Raw genomic sequence first — 23,006 nt, 5'->3', positions numbered from 1 at the left:
GTGCCCATTTTGGTACGCTCTCCTACACTTAAACTCCAGGGTAAAGCACACCTGTAGGAACACAATACGACCCAAGCGCTCCCTAAGCATGAAGACTAGGAATATGCTGAAACGTTTTTATTTTTCGGTCCTTTAACGACAGAAAAGCTGAATTTGCTGCAGGCTGTGTATCCGAGAAGACCTTTGAGAAGACCTTTAGATGTTGATTGCTGTGCACTGTGACCCGGCCATCTCTAAACACGTCTTTGAACAGAATGTGGCTTGGTCAGTCATCAAGACATTCATGCAAACCTTCTATTCCTGGCTATTATTTTTTCTGTCTCCTCATGTATCCCCCGCTGCAGCATTGTAGAAATGCACATCCTTACAGGCAACTGTAGCTCCTAAAAGCAAATGGAGAGAAACCCGGACCGAACTCTATCCTAAAACACTTCAGCTCTGTTTAACCAAGAAACAGAAACGTGTCAACAGCAGACAGTAACACCGCATTAAACTTATTAGAGCTATTAGGCTGATTGCTTTGTCTGCGCCTTTGTCTGGTGCCTTTATTAGCCACGGGGGAGAAGAAGAAGTGTTGTGAAAGGAAGTGAAGGAAGGGCCTATTTAAATTTAAATGATGGCAGGCCTCTCCTTTATACAGTGAGCGAGTTGCTGATTAGAAGGACCACATTTGCGTAGAAGTGGCACCAGTAACTGGTCAACAGGAGTAGGTGTGGGTGGCAGGCTCCCCTGTGAGAAATTCACATAATAGCCCCTTGAAAAGGCCCAAGCCTCAGTCACTGTGCCTTCTGTCACTCACGTCACAATGCCTATCACCACTGCTGCACTATGTATACTAACCAGGCAGACTATCAGAGCTCAAGAGATCAGCGCATTTCCTTTCAGCTCTAATGCACTTCATGTGTTTCTGTTGTGGCTCCGTTCTTTGGCTCTTTTTCAGCTATACGAACAGACACCTATAGGACAATGATATGGGTGACTCCGCCATTTAACACTATATGAAAAATATAATAAAACATACATGCATTAATGTAACCTTCTACTCTTCCATCCAACTATCTTGAAACTGCTTATTGGAAGGACATCCACAAATAAAAATGTTAAATAAATTTTTAGAACAAATATATTGAACTTTTAAAGTTGAAACTTAAAAGGACTGACATAATAATTCTATCTATCTATCTATCTATCTATCTATCTATCTATCTATCTATCTATCTATCTATCTATCTATCTATCTAAATACTAGTTATGTCTTACAATACAATATTAGTTTTCCTAAGCAGAATGTCCGTTACATGTTAATATGTACATTTTTGCTGTTTATATGCTGTTTGTATGCTGTGTCCATGCTATTTTTCTTTTGTTATCACCATCTATTATTGCTGCATTTCTTGTGTTTTATTTGCCACTACAATCAAGAAGAAACATGCCAGTCAGAATGTCATTGTATTATATACACACGTCAATAAAACTCTACAACTCGTAACTTTGAAATCGGCCTGTTTTATGTTCACTTCCGTTCTTGAGACTGAGGTTTTCTGAAGATGTGAACCGACCATTACCCTTCAAGAGCTCTCAGGCAATTCAGTTCAGGAATTACGGCTGTTCCTTAGAAGTCCGTAATTACAGAGCAAGGCGGGCCTGACAGACAAATAACCTTCAGGCCACTGTGTTCAACCAGGTGTGCCTGAGTATATGTGTGTCTTTGTGCCTATTAGTCTGGGTCTGTGTCCAACCCCTGGTCAATGATGATGGTCTACAGAAATCATGCTCAGCGGGCACAGCCATAAACTGCAGAAAGTTCAGATGATCAAAGTGGACAATGGCCAGAGCTCAGATTTATAGATGCACACCACTCAAACGAATTAAACATTTATTCCGCTATATCTGACAAGAAGTAAATGAACATAACGAAGGTTCTTCTATGTGTTTAACAGACCATTAACTTTCATAATAAAAAATCTAAAGATTAATAATTAATCTCATGAAGCTTAAACTCCTGTTACACTTTACCTTTCTTTCTACCTTTAGGTTGCAACAATAACATTTAGTTTTGAACATCTCAATTATCTTATCTCTCTAAATACCACCTCGTATAACAGCATAACTGTGTTTTTCTAATGTCAGCACAGATGTCAGTTGTGTCAACATATGTGAGTGTGCATGCTAACCGGTAATCTTGGGTCCTATGCACTTTGCAACGCACTTCCTCAGACTGGCAGTACCGGCATTTCCGCATTCCAGGTATCGCGCCAACCTTCTATGCTAGCAAAACCTTTCACAGAAAACGCTGATGCAGGTACCTGCAATCTGCAGCAGTAATGACCACAGTATTATTGAAGCGGCAAAATAATAAAGAAATAGACACATTCTCTGCAAAAACCATGGCTTAGTGCATCATTTTTCTGGTGTGGATTCTGACTTCAAATATCACAGCCACACTGACAACATGAGACTGGACAGCAAGAGGACACCTTCTGGACCCATGTAATGATGGGGGGCCACACAGAACGGCGCTCAGAAACCTCAGATGGATAAACTTCTTAAGACAAATATCAGATTTTAGTATTTCTGCCAAAATAACAACAATGCAACACTTGTATGTTATTGGTTTCAAACAGGCAGGCTTGCATCTTCATTTTTAAAATATATATGCTAAAGCTAAAGTACACAGCCTTGTATGCTAAGTAGGTCTGCACAATGTGCAATGTTAATATTGAAATTAGAATTGGGCAGCATCTGACTTTTCATACCGTCATTTCATCGGGACATCATACCACGGTATACGGTATTTTATTTTTTCAAAAAATAGTACTTTCTCGTATTTTTAAAACTTGCCTAGAGAATTTGGCGGGGGGGGGCGTGCACCATAACCTTCCGCCAATCACAGATCATCAATGACTTTTGCTACGACATTTTTATTCTGCCACAGTAAACAAAACTTAGCAAGCATTACAATTTTAATAATTGTTCCTTTTCAGGATTATCTGACTTTTGCAGGAGATCTGCTCTGCATGCCTCATGCTCACGCTTGTCCTCACTCATAGACAGCGTGGTATCTTTGTGAGAAATTTAACAAAAATGTGCGAGGAGAAAAAAAAAGTGAACAAGAACTGGTCACCAGACGACATTAGCATTCCGCGCTCTGTAAATATTCTGGGTTCCATAGAGATGATATTGAGCAAAAGCAATTGGTGCATCTTTGTGTTTGGTGGCATGACTCCATTGGTAGACAATGACGAGTTCTATATGGCTACAGTTTATTTTGGGTGAATTTTCAACTCCTTTTTTGATTTATAAGTATCACGGTATCTCAAAAAAAATCATATTGCGATATACGAAATTTTCCTGATAACGTTCAGCCTTCATGGAAAGCATAGGAATAATGTTGTCATTATCAATTATAATGAAGAAGAACTGTGTAATACAGCCAAGGTGCAGAAATCACCTCCGGGTGCCTTTTAAAGAGATTTAAGGGCCCATATAAGGATTTGAGGCCCAGTTTAAATTATAGTTCCTTAACATGTAACGATTGCATTGCAGATTACATTATATTAATCTACACTTTGTATCTTTGAATTTCAAGCTAAAATCCCCCCGGAGTCACACAAAACAAATTCAGCACACACGCATTTCAATTTCCAGACCACTACCAGCTTAATAATAAGGTACTTAACATCTATCTGACAACCCTTCAGAAGCTAAATGCAATATTGAGAGACATGCTCCTACACGGAGTGGATAATATCAATCTATCAGTCAATTTTATTTACTGTGGCATAATTTAACAAAGTGCTTTATAATAGATTTTCCATGAGTGAGAATAATGGCTGACCATGTTGACAGCAGGGCTAAACTTCGGAAGGTCTCCAGACTCCAGGGCTAAAATCATTTCTGGGCCCCTACGTTCAACATACAATGCTGTATGGCTCGCTACAATTCCGGGGCCCTGGGCAACAGCTCAAGCTAGCCCGTGCATAAGTCCGTTCTTGGCTGAATGAATGGTCCCCAGACGCTGAAAGAAGCTATTTCCTATAGCAGTGGAATGTGTGTGTGTCCTTTGAACATAAAGAGGAACGGCAAAGTTAATGAACCATACCTAAACTGTCTAGCTTTTCTTTAGTTGTTCTGGGAGATTAATCAGCAACCTATATACCACCCGTATTTACATAAAGTGGATGAATGAAAAATACCAGTATTTAGATAGGGTGGCAAAGCATAGCAGTGGGATGAGGAATGCATCCACTTTCCTCTTTGGTACCCTCATTACACTTGTATTTTACGTGTGGGCCTGAACAGATCACCAGCCCTGATTCGTGCTGCAGATAGCAGGGCCTTCCAGACACCCATCCCTCCTACAGCGCACTCCACTTACCTACTTAAAGACCGCTCCCAGCAACAGGCCCATTATGCTGTGGTAACAACAGCCACTTGAGACTGGGAAAAATTAAGGAAAATGCCACTTCGCTGTTGTCTATGGCAATACGACCATACAAAATCAATGGCTCTCGATTTGTTTAAATATTGTTTAAGGGGTATCTATCGATCTGTCTCAGTATATAGACAAAGGATTTTGCTAGAACTTTCCTGGTCTACTATGTACCTTATTCACTGCAAATACTAAAGACGTTTGATTTATATGAAGCCTACACAAATGCTTGCCAGCACATTATATACTAAAAGCAAAGCAGCAGCTGAGTAAACGTATTTCTGTGTTGTTCATACACAGGCTCTTTTGGAAAATGTCCTTTCTTTAACTCAGCAAAAACAGTACATGCTTTATCCAGACCGAGTTTCCAAGAGGTGGAGCCAGCAGCGGTGCATTGCAGGGCATTTACACACTACAGGCAATTCAGAGTCACCGATTCATTGAAACAACTATGGGATGGAACCCGAGAGGCACCACGACAGTGATACCTGATGAGCCTCAGTTGCATCCTAGCAAAACCCCGTCTAACGTGAAACATCCCAGACGCGCAATAAGTCATAAAATTTTAGGTATTACATGTTGCAACTTCACACCGACAGATAGTCATTGGAATACAGTGAGAGTTTCATGTCTCTTCTTAATAGTTCCATTTAAAACCAAAGATTAATAACTACATTCAAAAACATATGTAACAGCTAGAAACAATGGATCAAAATACATGGTGACTCATGCAAAGTTGTGATAATACCTGAGGCCTGTCATAAATTACATCCCATAATGGTTATAGTATTATTATAGAGCAATGGGAGTATTTACTTTTCTACTCTGCAGTGTTTGTAAGCATGTATATGCAGGATAAAGAGTTTCAGATGACACATCAGCCCTGGGCTGCGCAATCGCTTTTGCCGGGTCTCACGTTAGCTGAGGGCACGGATCGCGCTAATGCTTACCTGCCTGCTTCTCAGGATTCAGGTCAGGAACTCGACAACAAAGAGAAGTCAGTAACTGCCAGGAATGCGGCACTTTGGGTCTGGGTTATGCTAACTGACACGCAAAGACACACACACATGCCTAGCTTTGGAGTGACTTACATTAGCTCTTCTAGATTACCTCTTTCATTTATGAATAGACTTCAAATTGCAGTAGCACACCTTCGTGGTAAAACCTCTGATCTGGTATGCGAGAGGTGGAACCTTCTGAATCTCTGTCACGCTAGGACATTTATTTTTTTATCTACTTATTTATCTACTCAGCTATTAAGACAATGATACCCAATGAAAGGTTTCAGGCTTTTTAGCATTCATCACTTTAAAAACAAGCAGCTGTGGGGTAATTACTCACTTTATATATTTATTTTTTCGGAATACTAGCTGTTAGAAATTTTTTATTTGTTATTTGGGCTCATTACCTCCAAAACAGGAAGATCATTATTATTTATTGTTTTTCTATCAAATCACTTTGTAGATAAATCACTTAGGATAGTTTTAGCGCACAGCCACTCCGCGCCCCATGTGATCCTGTCAGCTGGGGTGCTAATCACCGCTCGCTTAATTAATCCTACAATCGGCTGCTGTAATAACTTGACTTATCAGGCCTTTCAGAAAACGTTTTCTGTATTTTTTTTTTCTTTTACTTATGGCTATTGGGAAAAAGCTGGAAGACTGGGATGAGCAGACATTGGGAAAATGAAAAATAGTTTTAACGCAAGTCTGATCTTTGCTGCACCACCATCATGCAAGTCAGTGCAAGGAGCTCCACTTCGAATCCATAGATGCCACATTTTTGTTTAATCGCGTATTTAGGCATGACACCACGACTTGGACCATAATTCACATTTCACTGCAATGAAAGAAATTGACCAATAAATTGATTGACGTCCAAAGCTCGAGGGCCCCATATGGCTGGGGGTTTATGTGTCTCCAAACAATTACATAAAGAGCTCAGTATAGTGGTCGGTCTGCGCGAGGCTCGCATATGGAAATCTGGGGAAATAAATCTAACCACCTTAGACACTGTATGACATGTTTACATACATCCATTATTCAAACATTTATGTTTGCCAATTTTATTATAGAGTGGGTTGGTTCATCGCCGGTTACATCAATAAGTTCCAGGTCATTATATATGCATCAATGTCCTTTGCAGCTCTCGGATCTTAAGTTCCATCCATAACCTTTCTCACCTATAATGACCTAAAATGGTTGTAACTCTTGTAGTGGTTCTTCATAGAAGGACAATTCGACACATAAAGCACACACATTTCATAGCTCCCTGATTACATACTTACAGGCTCTCTGTAAGTATGTATGTAAGTATGTTATAATTGATAATGACACACTAAGGCCATACAATTCCACTTACTGTACTAGATCTGGTTCACGACATCGGTCCAATGCAGATACTGAGGGATCAAAAAAAATTACTGAAATCAAACTCCAGCCCAGCCAACCGACTACAAGAATCCTCTCACCACAACAGTAAGACCGCCAGCAGAGAAACAAGCAAAACAGGCAGAGTATCCCGGATGTGTAAGTATAGTTAAGCGTCCTTTATTGCACTTTGCATATATAATTAGGTGTATTTCTGCTGCTCAATGTTAGCTATGCGCAAGCTGCAAGGGCAAGACACATTTAGGTTTAATCCTGCCGTAAGAACGGCATAACAGGCACAGATGCTACAGTAGAGGGATGTCGAGGGAACTTAGCACATGTGTCAAGCAGAGAGGACAAGCGCACTGGCTAATGTATTATTCAATCTTCATCGATGTGTAACCGAAGCCGCTGGTCAGGAACGCGGCTGCCGATACCCCAGCGGACGGCGGCCCTTTGAGGCGTTAAGCCAGATTGATTAATCCGCTGACACGGGGTTTTGGAGAAACGGAATAAATAAGGGAGGGGGGCCAGGCTACACTCCGGCTGAGGCGGCAGGCAGGAGTGTGAGAGCGGAGCGGCAGCACCGCACTTAGCCAACTGTGGCAGCAGAGGAGGCCGATAAGGACAAGGACAAGATAAGGAATTTTGGAATGGAGGACTAGAAGGAAATGGTCGAGGGAAAACAGGAAAGCAAAGTGCCACAAATTTTACTGTGGCAGGTCCACCCTCCCGTTAAATGTTTATAGAAGTTTGCTTTCATTTTGTCATCAGTTGCCAACTTCATATAAATCACATAATTGTCTCCGAAGAAGTAAAACACGTTGCGTTATCGAGCTGTAGCTAGTACTCAGTTACTTTCGTCACTCTTTTTGTCATGCGCTTACACCTAAATCCATGCACAGACAAATGACATGGTAAAACGGGTCTGTTAAGATTTCCTATATAACCAAACCGGTTTGGTCATAAGATAATATTAATGAAAAACAAAGCTTTGACAGGTTCACTAATAACTGACAAAGGACACTGTGATGACATTGGCCAAGAGTAGAAGCTTTAAATTCTATTGAAAATGTAAGTCTGTGTCAGTTCACGATTACTGACCTAATTATAGACCATTTGACCACCTGCTAGTCTGTTTTTATCACTTTTCTCCCTGATGGTAATGCACTGGTGAGGTAATCTACAAGCAATTACAGCCACCCAACCTGCAAAAGTACAAAAATAGCTGGAGCATAAGTCTAACGTACACTGAATTCAGGAACACACTTTACTGTCTTATAGGTCCATATGCGGATGTTACAACACTGTAAAAACATAATACACTTAAGACAATTATTACAGTCCATTCATTAATAATAAAAAAAGGATTTATACCCTGCAGTGAGTTTTACTGCAATACAGCCATTAGGTACACTAAGAAACTTAATCTGGAGCAAAGAATGATTGCAGTCCATGACCTTTTTCAAAGGTCATATGCAGGAGAGCAGGCAAGCCACTATGAAGGCTTCCACACAGTAAATATTAAGACAAACACGGGACGTTTTGCCCTCTGCTGCCTGATGCTCCTGGGTGGTCTGGTAGACATGGGGTTTGCATGACTAATGGAAAGCGACGGCTTTAAACCTGAATAGATGCTTATTAAGTATGAGGATGATCCGGTCACACATTAACCAGGTTCCATTATTATGCAATAAGGCACACATAAATCTGAGGCTTGCCTGAGTTCTCTGTACTTATCCCTCACCATACAAGGTAACACTCTTCCAGCTGTGGTGACTCACTTTGCTGTGTTTCCAGGCTCATGGAAAGAAGTCAACAAACACAGTTACCATCACCGGTCATTGAAACATTACAACCGTGGCCACATTTCAGGTACTGAAAGGAGAATCACTCTGACTGCAGCTCATCTGAAACTCAGGTTTTGTACTGTCCTGATATCTATGAGGTTTTTTTTTCTTTCAAATTAAGGCAGAACAAGTAGCACATTTAATCAGCTAACTGTAGACCGTGTCCTCTTTTATTTTATTAGCAACAGGAAGCTCTTCCCAGTCTAACCTTGCTTTATTTAAAGCATTTTAAAATAAATAATATAGCGGCATAATATGAGGATATGTTGCATTTAATTTAAAGTACATGTGAAGCATGATGTAGGACACAATACGAAGGATGTAAGTGCTGCTTCAAATCCCAGAAAGATTTTTTTTTTATTTTTTTTTACTTCTGGTACCTGGAGGAATACACTTAGAATACACTTAGCCTGAATTGCTTCAGTAAAAATATCCAGCCACAAAAAAATGGGTGAATTGCTGAACTACGTAAGACACATTGGATTATCTGCAAATAATTAAAGCCATAAAATCGGCTAATAATATTTATGTAAATATTCCTTAGAGTCAAACCAGATGATTACAAGAAATGGTGCTTTGTATTACATATTCAGTGTTGCTTTCTAACTAATTATGACAATGTTTAGTGACAGTAGAGTGACAGTCCATAGCGATACATAAAACGAAGGATAGGCAAGATATTCAGTTGAAGTCAATATATGGAGCATTTAATTGCAGTTCTTGACAAAACAAAGAATGAGAATTACCCCTTTAAATGCTGTTAAACATAATTCTGTGACCTGAATCTGATTATGTGAATACACTTCAACCTACATTATGGATACAGGTTTCACCAGTCATAGAATGAATATATTAGCATACAATAAACAAAACAAGGTTAAGCATATATGGAACACTCATAAGTTATGGACTTATTATTCCAAGTCTTCTTATCAAGGTTCCTTTGCAGGTAGAAGCAAAGATTCAGAAGTAATTAATCGCAGATGCTTCATTAACAAAAATGTAAAATACATTCCCCAGGGGCTCAAACTCTATGTGGTGTTTTAAGGCAGCCAGGAAAAATCATCTTCTCTGGCCAACAGTGATTGATAGAAGGGTAAATTCAATGTCTAGTCATCAGTATCTTTTTAGCCACAGTTCCCCGGGGGGGTGTTCAAGGAAAATTTAGTGCTGAGATCCTTTTTTCCCATCGCAGCCTTGCACCAGTGGACTTTACCACGCTTATTCATGCTTTCTTTCATTCCTATATTTCTTGAACGTTCTCTCTGCAGGCCTCATGTGTGTACACTGCGAGTACATGTGCCCTTGCGAAACGTGACACCATCAACTGACGTTTTTATACAACAATAATTCCGATTAGTTGCTGAGCCGTTCGTAAGGAGTTCAAAGACATAGATAAAACAAAAAGATTTTTTTTTCTTGCACCCAGACAGACCATTTGTCCCGAAGGTGCGAAGACGTAATCGGAGGCGCAAGGTCTGACCTTTATGTTGAACGACCCCCTCAATATAAGAGTGCAGGGACAGTGTCGGAATGTCACCTCTTATCAACGAACGGCAAACGGCAAAATCCCATGGCAGCAAATGGCTGTATCTCAGTGCCACTAAGTGACAAGAATTCTATACCACTAAAGAGAGATTACCGGGAAAGGAAATAAGAGTGCAATTAGGGGCTACCTCTGATAAGAGCCTGTCACAGGAGTAAGGGGCAGGCAGATCAGAGGGGTAAGTTAGAAAGGGTGGCTGGGGTGGAACATATGGCTCTATGCAGTGAGGTGGGAAAGAGCAACTGAGTCAAAGAGTAACAAAAACATGGTGAATGGAAGAAAGCAGGAGCTCCACTCTGCCCCCATCCTTCTTAAAAAGCCACCTGTTTGGAGAGGCTTTATATCATCGTCCCCACGCCAAAGTGCACCCAAATTACCCAACTTGGCCGTCTTCTCTGTTCACTCCTGGTTTCTTTGCTTTTTCACCACATAAATAGGTCTATCGTGATTTTTTTTTTTACTTGCAGTTCCGTGCTCTATGTGGCAATTAAAAAAATTTAATTACGATGACAAAAGCTGACTCATTTGCGACGGTATGTGCGGTTATTCAACTGAAGGAGCCACAGTAACAAATGACAAAGCGGATGGGCTGATGTATATCACGCTATAGATCCCCGCTGAGCATATTATGTCCAAATGGACGACTTCCGTACTTTTAACATAACACTGTCATACTCAATTAAGAAAACCAGCGCAGTAAATGTTTTATTGATACTGTGCTGAGTGTCACTGCATTCCGGCACTTGACGCAATTCGGTCCCACAGTCAGGAGTAAAGATTACCGGCTCATGCGCGACGTCTTCTTTGATCATCACCAAGCCGGTTGTTAAGAAAATGCCCCCTAGGTCACACGGAGACTTCAGCGTTTCATGTGAGAGCGGAGAAATCAGAGGCATGTGCCTTTGGGCACCTAGAGGTGAATAAGCGCAGTCCAGCCGGAGGTGCAGAGATACCCAGGGCCATAATCTAAAATATGAGAATCACACCTCCTCCCCACCCCAATGCTGTGCCATAACTTTTCAGAACGTCCCATAGATGAATGACTATGAGATGGGCCAGCGAAACCAGCCATACCCCCCCTCGCCTTTACTCCAGTCCCCCCAGTCTCACCTGGTTTAGCCGGTCCAAATTCTCTGTTCTCTCATCACCTTTACAAATGAAAGGGCTATATTAAATCTGGGCCAATACTGTACCAAGTGCCTTTTGAAAGTCATCCCTCTCTCTCTCTCTCTGTAGCCCCCCCCCCCCCAATTCCCCCACCCCCCATTCCCCCACCCCTCACCCCTCCTGCCTACCCTGCCATCCCTTTCTTTCTATGCTTCTTTTGCTTTATACAGAGTTCCCCGGTTCAGGTTCAGGGAACTTTAATAACAGATAAGCTGTTCGCCCTGGGTTTAATGTTGCTTCAGAGCACACACCGTACCACGGTATCTGAGAGCTTTCACCTGGCTGTGGAGTGCATTCGGCGAGGAAGCATCGGAGCAGCTAAAGGCGCGCATTCCTGCGAAAGTGTGACACTTCATCCACTTCATCCAGAAAGCGATACTAATGTTGCTCGCGTCACGTCAGTCCTGCCACTGACACTGGAACACGGAGTGTAGAGAACTGAGAGGCTCTCGCCTTCCTAGAGAAGGATTCATTTCTCATTCTCAAAAGCCACGACAAGACCAGAAAATCCAAACAAACACTATATTAAAAATACACCAGTAAATAATTACGTTAAAATATGCTATCTGGATCTGCAGCTGAGTGTTATTTTAACACCAAATGGCTATGAGAACAATGGAGGTGTGAGACTGAGAAGGTTCTTTATGGCCGGTCATGAGTACATTTGGAGCTGCTCACTGTACATTTGTATTGGAATAGATGACACATTCCTTCTTCAAACATCCAATTCATTTTCACGATGATAAGTTACATCTTTTGGATTTTATCTATTACTCATAAGCCGTTTGTCTCTGAAATTTCATAAATGCACCTGACCTGACAACAGATAACAATGAAAATCTATTGTCCGTTGGTTAAGACTAACAGAAGGGTCCCTGTTTGTCTAAAATATTTGCTTCTGGAAGCATCTTATCTTCTCCAGTGTCTTGTGCCTGGAAGCAATCCTGTAATATCCAAGTCAGTGTGAAGCCAGGGACATCCCTGTAACACAAGAGTCCACTTCAGCTCACAGGTTTCCATTTAAGCTAAAGCTACCTGCGTCGTCAATTAATACATCCCGTAATTAATTAAGTTACTTAGTTTGAGAAAATCAAATTCTGCGAGACACGCAGCCCGTATTCCACAGAGCATTAGCCCTTTGTTGTGGTGGCAAACGGTAAAACGGCATGCATTTCGCTGAGTGGGTTAGACAGCTGCTTCATGTCGCTCTCATCATACTGCAGCGACGTCTGCTGTCATCTGGGCGCCTACATGGCCGTGGGTGTAATCATGCTAAGAGCCCCAGCGGCCACGGAGTAACACGGAGCAGGTAGCTGATAGCACACACTTTGGGGTGCGTTAGCCGACACTGCATCAGAGCTGGTGAAGCCATTACACTGAAGAGGACACCTATGAGGGAATACCTGACCGTTCCAAATTTGAAGGAAAAAAAACCCAATAAAATCCATCCATTCAGCCATCAATTTTCAGCACCAGCTGGCCCCACTCAGGGTCATGGGGGTACAGAGCCTATTCTAGAAGCTACAGGCACAAGGCAAGGAATAACCCAGGATGGGGCGCCAACTCATCGGAGGGCACACTCACGCGCCATTCACACCTATGGGCAATTTGTTAACTGCAATTCACCTCAGCATGTTTTTGGACCTTGGGAGGAAACTGGAGACCCCAGAGGAAACGACACAAGGAGAACATGCAAACTCGAATCGTAAACTGAATTCAACTTTACTGTCATTATATTATACCGAGGTACACATACAATGGAAACTGCCTTGTGATTCCTTGAGCTGGTCCACGAAGATTAAAACCGGATAATCGAATAGAATACAACAATGGAATAACAAATAAAGTAAACACAAGTAAGAATACAATGGTAACATGTACATTGTACATGTACATTACAACAGCAAAATAAAATATAGAAATAAAGTATTTAATATTTAAAACCATAGTTGGGGCAAAATCACACCCCCCCCCCTTGCCCCACCAACCCTTTGAAGGAAGACAAAAGAAAAAAAAAAGATCAGGTAAGAGTGAGACTTTCCCTGAAGCTGCCTGTGTTTGATGTGCAGATTAGGAGCAGGTGTAGAATCATGTTGTTGTAAGACGGCGATGGAATTTAATGCCATTACAAAAGGATGATATATGTCTGTAACCCAGGTAGACTATGGCGCCTGATACAGCTGGCTGTTCCATGTTTACTCTGAGGATCAAAGCACGATCTGCTTATTTATTGATGTGTCTGCTGAAGAGGCAAAAAGTAACACAGACGTTAAAACTCATTCTCAAAGAAATAAATAAATAAAACGTGAAACATCTTAAATCAACTTTTCAATAAATGTCTGGGAACCGCCATCGTGCTGCTCTCTGACCTGCGCGGCCACACGGCAGCGATTGTGGTATTCCTGTAAAGGATCTTAGTCATCAGTCGAGAGACTCTTAGGCTCCACTGTGCTCAACAAGCTAGTATGGGCTTACTGTCATTTGTGTGAAAACTTTCGACACCCTTTGAGTTTTTATGCATTAATGCTCGCACTGTATCCTGTCTATGCCAAACGTTTATGCTTGATAAATTAAGGATCTCAGCCAGAATGCTACAGTTTACTCAAGAACAATAACGCTAATAGCACACGTCACTAGAAAGCATTCAGCTACGCTAAGCACTCTGAATCCATGACGTCAGCTCTGGCTGGAACTCACTGTCACTCCACCCCTCCGCCCACCCTCCTGTGCTTAAGGCACGCTGCATCTGTTCAACATGGCTACTCTTTAGCCTGTGGCCCACACCCTAATTCATACTTAATCTCATGATACACTTCCCTAACCTCCTGTAATTTCATTGAATTTAAAAACAGAATGCGTCCTATTGGCTACATGGGAAAGGGGTGAAACAGACCAGATGACTACAAGATGTGGTGATTTGTAACCAAAAAGGCCCCTGGATTTATTTATTAGTATTGCTTATACTATAACACCAACAGCAGCAACAACAACAATAATGTTTGCGATTGACTGTTTCCATGGTGATGATGCACTGTAAATGTAGTTTCTTTTTCATATGGTTCACTCAGTGGTATCATTCAAAGTGTTTAAACGATCCATTATCTTTTGTTTATTCTAAGTGTAGCATTTTTCGTCGCGTTTTTCATTTACACAGTTGTTCAGGGTTGGCCTGTTTTTTTTTTACCTTTCTGAATTACTCACCAAATGGAGTTCCTTTCATTCTACGTCAGTTCAGCTGACTTTTCCGAATAGCCTTGGGCGAACTTCAAATGAGTATGTTACATTTATAGTTACATTTATAGTTTTCCTATGTTACTACCAGTATCCATATTTAAAATAGGTAATATGTTAAGTGAGTGAAGTACAACGGCATCTGAAACAAACCCAACCTCAGTGTTTTTGTGTTTTCGAACAGCGCAGTCAGTAGAGTGTACAGTCATCCTATTTAAAACTTGCTGAAGTAATGCCAAACCAAAGGATTACTCAACATCTTTTTCTGTCTAGTTTTTTTTTGTAGTCTACACAAAACACTTAGCAAAAAGAACGAATTATCTGTTATTTCTGGATTTCTATACAATTCAACAAGTATTGATCCACTCTCCAGTCCTTCAAATGTCACAATGTGTCACGCACATAATAAAAAAAAAAGAACAAAAAACATATCTACTTTAAAAACTTGGGAATTAAATTTTATTCCCTTTTACTTGCTGATGTAATACTATTCCAGAATAACAACTGTTACTACTCGTGTCACATTTTTAACGTTCAGAGTGCTTCATGTAAGACATCGATGATGTCACTTCTATCACTTCACTTCTCAGGGATACTGCTGAGTTTACTATAACTTTAACTGCAGTGTCAGGTACCTGTGAACCGTGCCTAGTTTGGTTAATAAAGTCCCATGCTGTATGCTGTAAATAGCTTGAAATCGCAATAATCTGATATTTCATTATAAACTTTTTATTCGTAACCTTCGCTTTTCTGTTCAGAACATTCTTTCAAATACTTGGCTTGTACTCAGAGTTAAATGGATACTCGCAGGTGCAAGTTTGGTACATTCTCAGAGAGAAGCCATCAACAGGACTGAACACATGACAAGGCCTCTCATCTCATCTCCATGAAAATCGTCCCATTATGTCTCTTCTACACTTGCTAATCTGTGGAGTCTAATTTGCCATCAGTTTACCCTGAATTTTGTTGCTAATAGAGCCTTCCTGGAAATCATTCTCTTTTTTTAGTTTGTAAACGATGCTGTTATTCTCTATATCTGCCATCCTATTTTAACTTGCAATTTAAACTAAACTGGTGACGCTATCTAATACCTTTGTTGCAAATGGAAAGTGCACAGAAATTAGTCTGGCTAAATGAATGGTTCGTTTTGTCTTGCTTTTTTCGGAATTCTTTCTTTAATCGCTGCTTAAAAAAACTAATTAAATTAAAGCCTCATCGCCGCACAAAGAGCCATACCTTTCAAAAAAAATAAAAAATACAACCGACATGGTTCCAGATTTTTCCGTCTCTATCTGTTTATCCCTCGGTGGCCTGCAGGGCTTGGTAAACTCATTGTCAGTGGTATTCTAATGAAGCTTGGCTCTGATTCCATTGCTTAACTAAGAGCAAGTGTTCAGAACAAAATGGCCCCTGCTGGGTTCCAATGGGTTAAGCAATAATAATAATAATGAAAGGCCTTCCAAGCACAGCAGAGTGAAGAGGATTAAAACCAGACCTGAAAACACTGTGAGCCGCACGCTACGAAACGCACAGGAAGAAGTCTGCCGAGGTGTGATTCAACTCAGAGGGACGAAAAATTACATGCTAATGCTATTCTGAATCGCTGTGCATATTGTCTTCACAATAGGACAGGAGTAAATTAAATCTGCTGAAGTTTAAAAGATCGAGCTGACAGATGAGAACGGCAGAAGGGTGGGCAGGGAGATCCTGCTGAAGTTTCCTGAATCGTAATGAAATCGTGACAAATTAGCCCAATGTCACAACATAAGGGTTGGCAGTTAATTTTGAGGTGTTACAATGTGACGTTATGTAATCATTTAATGGAAGGAAAACTTATACCTAAACCTGACAGTGAGCCCCAAAATTAGATTGTATAAACTTCGATAAATAAACATGTCATAATATATTAGACGTGTGTAATGACTCAACTGGAGAATTTTCTGAGGATTTTTTAAGAATCTAGTAAATTTCTTGAAGAAACTCTACACTATAAAGTCTTTTAGACTTTATATTGTCCTCTGAGACATTATATGTAATTGGTACTATAAAAATAGCAAACTATTAAACTACAAAACTTCTGGTCTTGTAGACACCTACATAACAACAACAACAATAATTATAATAATAATAAAAAAAATTTAAGAAAATATATTAGCAAAAAATTAGCGTGGTCCTCGAAAAACATGTCTTAGCAACTGAAATTATTATTTTCTATAATGTTTTTTTAAGTTAAGGACTAATTGTTTGTCACCAAATAATGATCAATAATGTTATGTTGCATAATGTACCATATGTGGATTTGTAGACCATAATATAATTAATGGAATTTACAGAAGGCCATAGTGCACTGAAATGTCACTGACACTGTAAAATCCTTTGAAGAAAAGAGAATTCTCAACGGCACAGTAAGAAATAACCATTTAGTAAAGTTTTCTAGCCCGTTGTTTTGTTTTGGCGCTGACTTCATAGTGATATGAAATTTGTCTCCCATCTGGTAAAAACTGGTTCAATAAAATATCATAAGATGTGGGAAGGAAAGCTTACAGTCAGGACGATATTATTAGATATGAAAGTGTGATTTCTGACAGCTAAGGATGAGAGTCTTAACTGCATGCAGGATACTTTGACCTGCAAATCCGATTTTTTTTTTTTGTTTGTGCAAAGTCTTTAAAGCTAGTAGGACTGCAACACCAGTCTGGGCATAAATTTACATTATTCTGTCATATTCATCGAATTATTATTTAGCTTCCTTAGAATAAAGCACAGCCAGCTGTTTATTTTTACAAAACAGTACTGTTAAATTCATATAGTTCATACATTTTAATTAAACATGGTTCCCATTGAGTAGTTTGTGTTCAGGAGTAATTGCAGTATGGATCAATGAGGAAACCTATCAAAATAGATACTTGAGGCATTAAGTAACAGGTCTCATGCATTCCTTGGGGCGTTTGTCTCAAAAAGGTTCGTTAGTTTAAGCTTACATTAACTGCGTTATTCATATTTAATTTAACAGTAAAGAACTTGTGATTGCGGAAAGTTTGACATGGACTAGAATATACTGCATTCTCTGAATACCTTAATAATATGTATTACACTTCGCTAACCGTATTGCTCTTATCAGGCCACAGAACTGAACTCTTCGGGTTAACTACAAAGTATCAAGAGGTATAATATCAATTTTAATGATAGCATTTTGAACAATGAAGACTTGGAATATTAATTCTGTTTGTGTACGTGCATGTTATCAGTATTATTCTGTACGTTATTAGAGTGTAGCCCTGCGCTCTATTCCAGCGCCCTTTAGTCACTGCTCTCCCGGGATCACCAAAAGCCAGGGTCTCTTCGAAAAAAGCCATATATCACCGGGCCATAATAAAAGCTTAGCTAAATCCTGAACCAGGTCAGCGCGGAAATTTATGGCACCACTTAAGGTGGAAATAGATTGCTTTAACAAAATATATCAACTTCGGCACAATGCGACTCCCTGTTCGCAGTCCTTTATCGCCTTGTGCATACAACACTCTTCACTTTTTTGAGCACTGTGCCACAAGTTGGGATTGAGAAAGAAACAGTGTCGATAGGATATACATACACGTATAATTAAGATAAGGAAAATGAATACATATATATATATGATCGACTATATTAGTTCCAAACAGGTTGCAAAATAATTTCATTCTGCCGAATCGAGCAGCTTTTGATTTATTGATATATTAGACTACTTGTTGAATCATACACAACTCAGGGCAGGCGGAAACTAATCACAGTATCCACTTGATATCTGCATTTAACATCATTTAATTTCCTAACAATACATGCAGCTAGAATTTTATTTCTTTTACACGCCAGTGATGTTAAAGTCATTCCCAAGTGATACCTGGCAATATTAGGTAATGGGATCGATAACGTTACCAAGAAGGCAAATATGTCACTTCGTCTCTGAATATAGAGGGTAGTCATGATACATAAACATACCCGCGTGTTAAAGTCGTTATCTTTGTAATCAGAGAGGAAAGTACGTTAAAGGCAGAGGGTGGGGTGATGTGTGTGTGTGTGTGTTAGTTACGTGGAAATGGTGCGCTGGCAGCCGTTTGTGAGAACAGTATGAATTAGTCACCCAGTTTACGCTTTTCTTTTGCATTTAAACGTGTTAAAAATTAAAAAAAAAAAAAAAACAGAAACGAAAGCATCCAGCAGTCAGTTGATATAAAAATCGTTGACTAATGTTAATTTTTTTAAAACCCAGCTTTCTGTGCATATAAATGCAGTTTCCGTAGTAGTCTATGTTACAGTGCAGTCTCTAGTAGCGCGCGGTGTTACGCGAAAACATAGACCGGTTGTCAGAATATGTTAACGTTTTGTCTTACGTTATTTAAAGTAAACCCGCAAACACATGTTAACGCGTCACATTTATTATGGCCCTCATTTAAGAGCATGTTTATGTGTTTATAGGCAAACAACGCGTGTGTCAACACTGATATAAATTGGTAAAACTCTGACCGATGTAATTAAATGTCCAATACATCCGATTTCATTTGAATAAGTACAGTAGAGATAAAGAGGGACCCCGAGCTGTTTCCTTGCTTTTGCATTCAGCTGTAACTTCACCAGCACGCAGAAGTTGAAACACAGCGCCGTTTAATTCCAAGTAAGACGAAGCCTGTAATTATACTGATATCGTAACATTAAACATTCAATTGCTGAATTAAATGACGCAACGGACTGGAGAAAATCAGGAAGCGTGTGTATTTTATTAGGGACTTTGATTTTGTCTATGGGCACCGGTTTACACAGCCAAGCCAGAGACGATAGTTTTAGGAACGATGTCCCCCCCGCCCCACCCGCTGATAGATCGTGTTGTGCTAATTTCTTTTGAGTGAAACTGAATAGAGGTGCATCACAGACACAGTAATTCTCAATAAACCGCATTACGATATCTTAAGGTACAGGTAGAAATTAGTAATGCTTATCCATAGAGGTACACTGCCGTGGTCGCTACGTACATCGGCTTCGGAGGGATTTTTCCAAAACAGCATGATCAGGGTATCGAAAACAGCAGGGATTTGTCAACTTCTAATATCTCGCATATATAGGCTACTAACATATATTTAATGCGTTTATCCCAAAACCGTCGACATACAAAGAACTGACCTGTGTACATGTGCATCTGTTTTATTTATGGGTGTGTTTTGAAAGCGTGTCGTAATAAATATAGTTTCTCTTTACACTTAACTAGTGCGGTTGCATTTTTTTTAAATAATAGATGATGAGTGCCTTACCTTCTACAGCTAATGCTGCAGGCAGCAAAAAATTGCATAAAAACAGTAAATAATCCATTGTCATAAAGCTGAGAGCGCGAACATGAAAATAAGTTCCAGAGTGAATTTGAATAAAATCCCCAAACGTCTTGAAGCTTTCTCCAACTAAGTCTATTCAGAAATGTTCAACCATTCATTCATCATATTGTCTTTATTTCTTTTTTCCTCAATGCTCGGAGTCCTCTTGCTGCCTAAGAGAAGACCTTGCGTGGACCAAAGTCCTGCAGCACGTAAATTTACCATCTGACGACTGAGCAAGTAAGGTAAGTTACCGCCCGGCACTCGGTCACTTCAATCATTGATGTTCTCCTGCTGATTTTCAACTTTGGTAGAACCAAACAAATCCACCGAAGCTGTGAAGACTCCTTCAAATTACCCCCGTCGCTTTCTGCATGACAATCATAATGCAGTCAATCATTGACCGTACCAACAAGTCTATATTCAGGCGTGCTCAACTAACCCATAAAAAATAATAAAACGTTTTACTGCAAACATTGTAAGTCCCTGAGTAAATCATCGGTGTGGTAGCGAGTTTAAGCTGCGTGTAGGATATATAGCTGGAATAAAGACTGCCTTTCCCCGGACTCCCGAGGAGTGCAAGACTGTGGGGAGAAGAGGAGGGGTTATAGTTAAAGTAGCTGCCAGTCTCTCATAGTCACACCCCCAACTATCCCCGAAATAAGATGAATACTGTCGCCCATGCTGGGCAGGGGAGAAACGATGCAGGGGCAGCGTGGGTTCCAGCGGGGAGACAGCGCCCTCTGTAGGAACACCAAACTTTCAGGAACAAAGTAGATGGATTTAAATTTTGAACTATTACTTAGGCCTACTATCATTGTTTAAAAAAATAAATTAAATTTGAAAAGTAAACTAAGATAAATGTCGACATTATTTCTTGTAAGTGTTAAGCAGAAAGAGTTCCATCGTTAAATGATATAAAAGATTCAATACTAATATTTATTTTAATAGTCTTTTTTTGCTACACATAACAGTGTAACATAGATACCATTAAATCATTAATAACAGCGGTATATCTTATGTTTATAAATCTGTTAATAAACAGACAACTGTAGAGCGCACAATAAACATGTCATTTATTTGCGTTTTATACAGTATTATAATAATTACCCCAATATTCGTGACTTTAATTAACATTTCATTTTTCTTCAGAGAAAGTCGTCTTGCCTATGCAACGGCATAACAAATAATCCGTATTCAGACTTTACAGGGAAAAATCTTATCGTTACTTTTACATGCAAACATAATAATATACTGTAATTCTACTTCGTTTGGCAGCAAAATAATACATTGATGAGGAAAAAAATTAACCATTAACCTACCATTAAAATCTGTGAGTACAGATAAGCCAATGCAGAGAAATAGCGTTGATTAAATTTCTATATTGCTGCAAGCCTAGTAGCTGCATTAATTCCGGAAGCTGAAGCTGTCCATCAGGGGCTTGCTGCGTATCCATCTGTCCCTCAGAGAAGTTAGATACTGTGTACATCCGTCCAGGAGAAGAGAATTCAGATGAAATTTTACGGTGCAATAATCTATTTCATCTTCATATTAGCTTCGTATCTCGGTGCGAATCAATATCAAATAAAAGGAAAACATTTTTTTTTTCCCAGTACAAACTAATTTCCAATTTCTAATTTCATTCCAGGTGGTTAGAAAACGATACCAAATATAAATGGAAAAGTTAAATTCTCTTCCCTTAAATTTGAATAATGAGTTACTATAGTAATTACTCATTTTCTCCTAAGCATCATTATAACTTTTGTTTTTGTAGTTATTAAGTCTGAAAAATGATATTAAGTGCTTTGGCTTGCTGAGATGTAAATCTATGAAATCTGTTTTCAGTCTGAAAGCAACAGCAGCAACTATATCATCATTTTGAAGTTATTTTAATGATCAGACAGCAACAGAATACTGATGTCTTCTAATCTTACTTGGCAAGTACTCCATGTTGAGTAGAAGATGTAATGCTGTATTTTAGTGTCTGAACACGAGAAGGAGTACATTAAATCCTCTCCTTCATACCCATCAGACTGTATTACTCTGGGAGGTGGTCGCCAGAAATGAGACTCTGCTGACTAGATATTCACTGGCTGCACGTCTGTTTTCTCAGTAGGTTTTTGTTGACGCACCAAGCTTAAGGACCCATTGTCTCTGGGGTCACGTCCCGCTCGAAGGTGACCAGTCATTGAGGCCTGTGACAGTTTGAAATACTTGTATGAGTTGCTTTCTTACTGAAAGTCTTAAAATTATACAAGGCAGCATTAAGGCCATAAATTGTGTGGAAAATTACCATGATTATAGAGCACTGTGGTGTTTTCATTCATTTCGATTAAAGATTTTAAAGAGGTATACTTAAATCAGGAACATTTAACCTGTGGCACACATTAATTAGTATATATTAAAGGACAAACAAGACTATTTGTTAACTGTGAGAGTATTTTGACATTTGGTGTTAGTAACTTTGAGGAATCTTTTAAATCACAGATTCATTTGCTTTTTTAATGTAAGATTTCCAAACGAATACACCAGCATGCAATTCATGGGTACATTTATAAGTGATAATAATTATATTTATTAGTTATAATGAAGTTAAATATTATTTGCTTTTATTGACTTTATTTAATCAGTGCATAAATATATTTCAGATTTAAACTGATGTTAGTGGCTCTTACCAAGAACGAGTAATGAAAAGGTTGATAATGAAGTTTTCATTACAATCAGCCAAGAGGTGCACAAACTTCTACAGAAGTACCTCAGTTGATGTATTAATTACTTGTATATAAATGAACAGAAAGTCTTTAGTAGTTTAGTAGATTACTTAATTATATTCCTTCTAGATTATTTTTAAAGTTTTATTTATTCTTATTATTTTAAATTTTTTTGTCTGTGCTTTTTTGTGAGCCGTAATGAAGAACACGCATTCTCTTTTACGTTACATATAGTGTTGCATAAGGCTTTTTTAAAATTATTTTTATACTGTAATAGTGTGTAAGTTGTTTCAATATGTTTCTTTTCCAAACAACGAGCTAAGTACTCCAGTAAGCCCTCCACATCTGACATTTATTAGTTTTA

General features: G+C 39.3%; 1 protein-coding gene across 2 annotated transcripts in view; it reads right to left on the bottom strand.

Moving 5' to 3' along the window:
- Positions 1–20,514, bottom strand: part of LOC125708413 (ephrin type-B receptor 3-like) — a 45,379-nt gene extending 24,865 nt beyond the window's left edge. For both annotated transcript variants that reach the window (XM_048975912.1, XM_048975913.1), the window contains exon 1: positions 19,875–20,514. In XM_048975912.1, the coding sequence (XP_048831869.1) occupies positions 19,875–19,938 (64 nt within the window). In that variant the 5' untranslated portion in view covers positions 19,939–20,514. The remainder of the gene's footprint in view (positions 1–19,874) is intronic.
- Between the last annotated feature and the right edge of the window lie 2,492 nt (positions 20,515–23,006).

This window comes from Brienomyrus brachyistius, chromosome 15 (assembly GCF_023856365.1).
Source record: "Brienomyrus brachyistius isolate T26 chromosome 15, BBRACH_0.4, whole genome shotgun sequence".
NCBI lineage: Eukaryota > Metazoa > Chordata > Actinopteri > Osteoglossiformes > Mormyridae > Brienomyrus > Brienomyrus brachyistius.
Note: the sequence above shows the minus strand (reverse complement) of the source record. Positions and strands in the feature narration are given on the sequence as shown.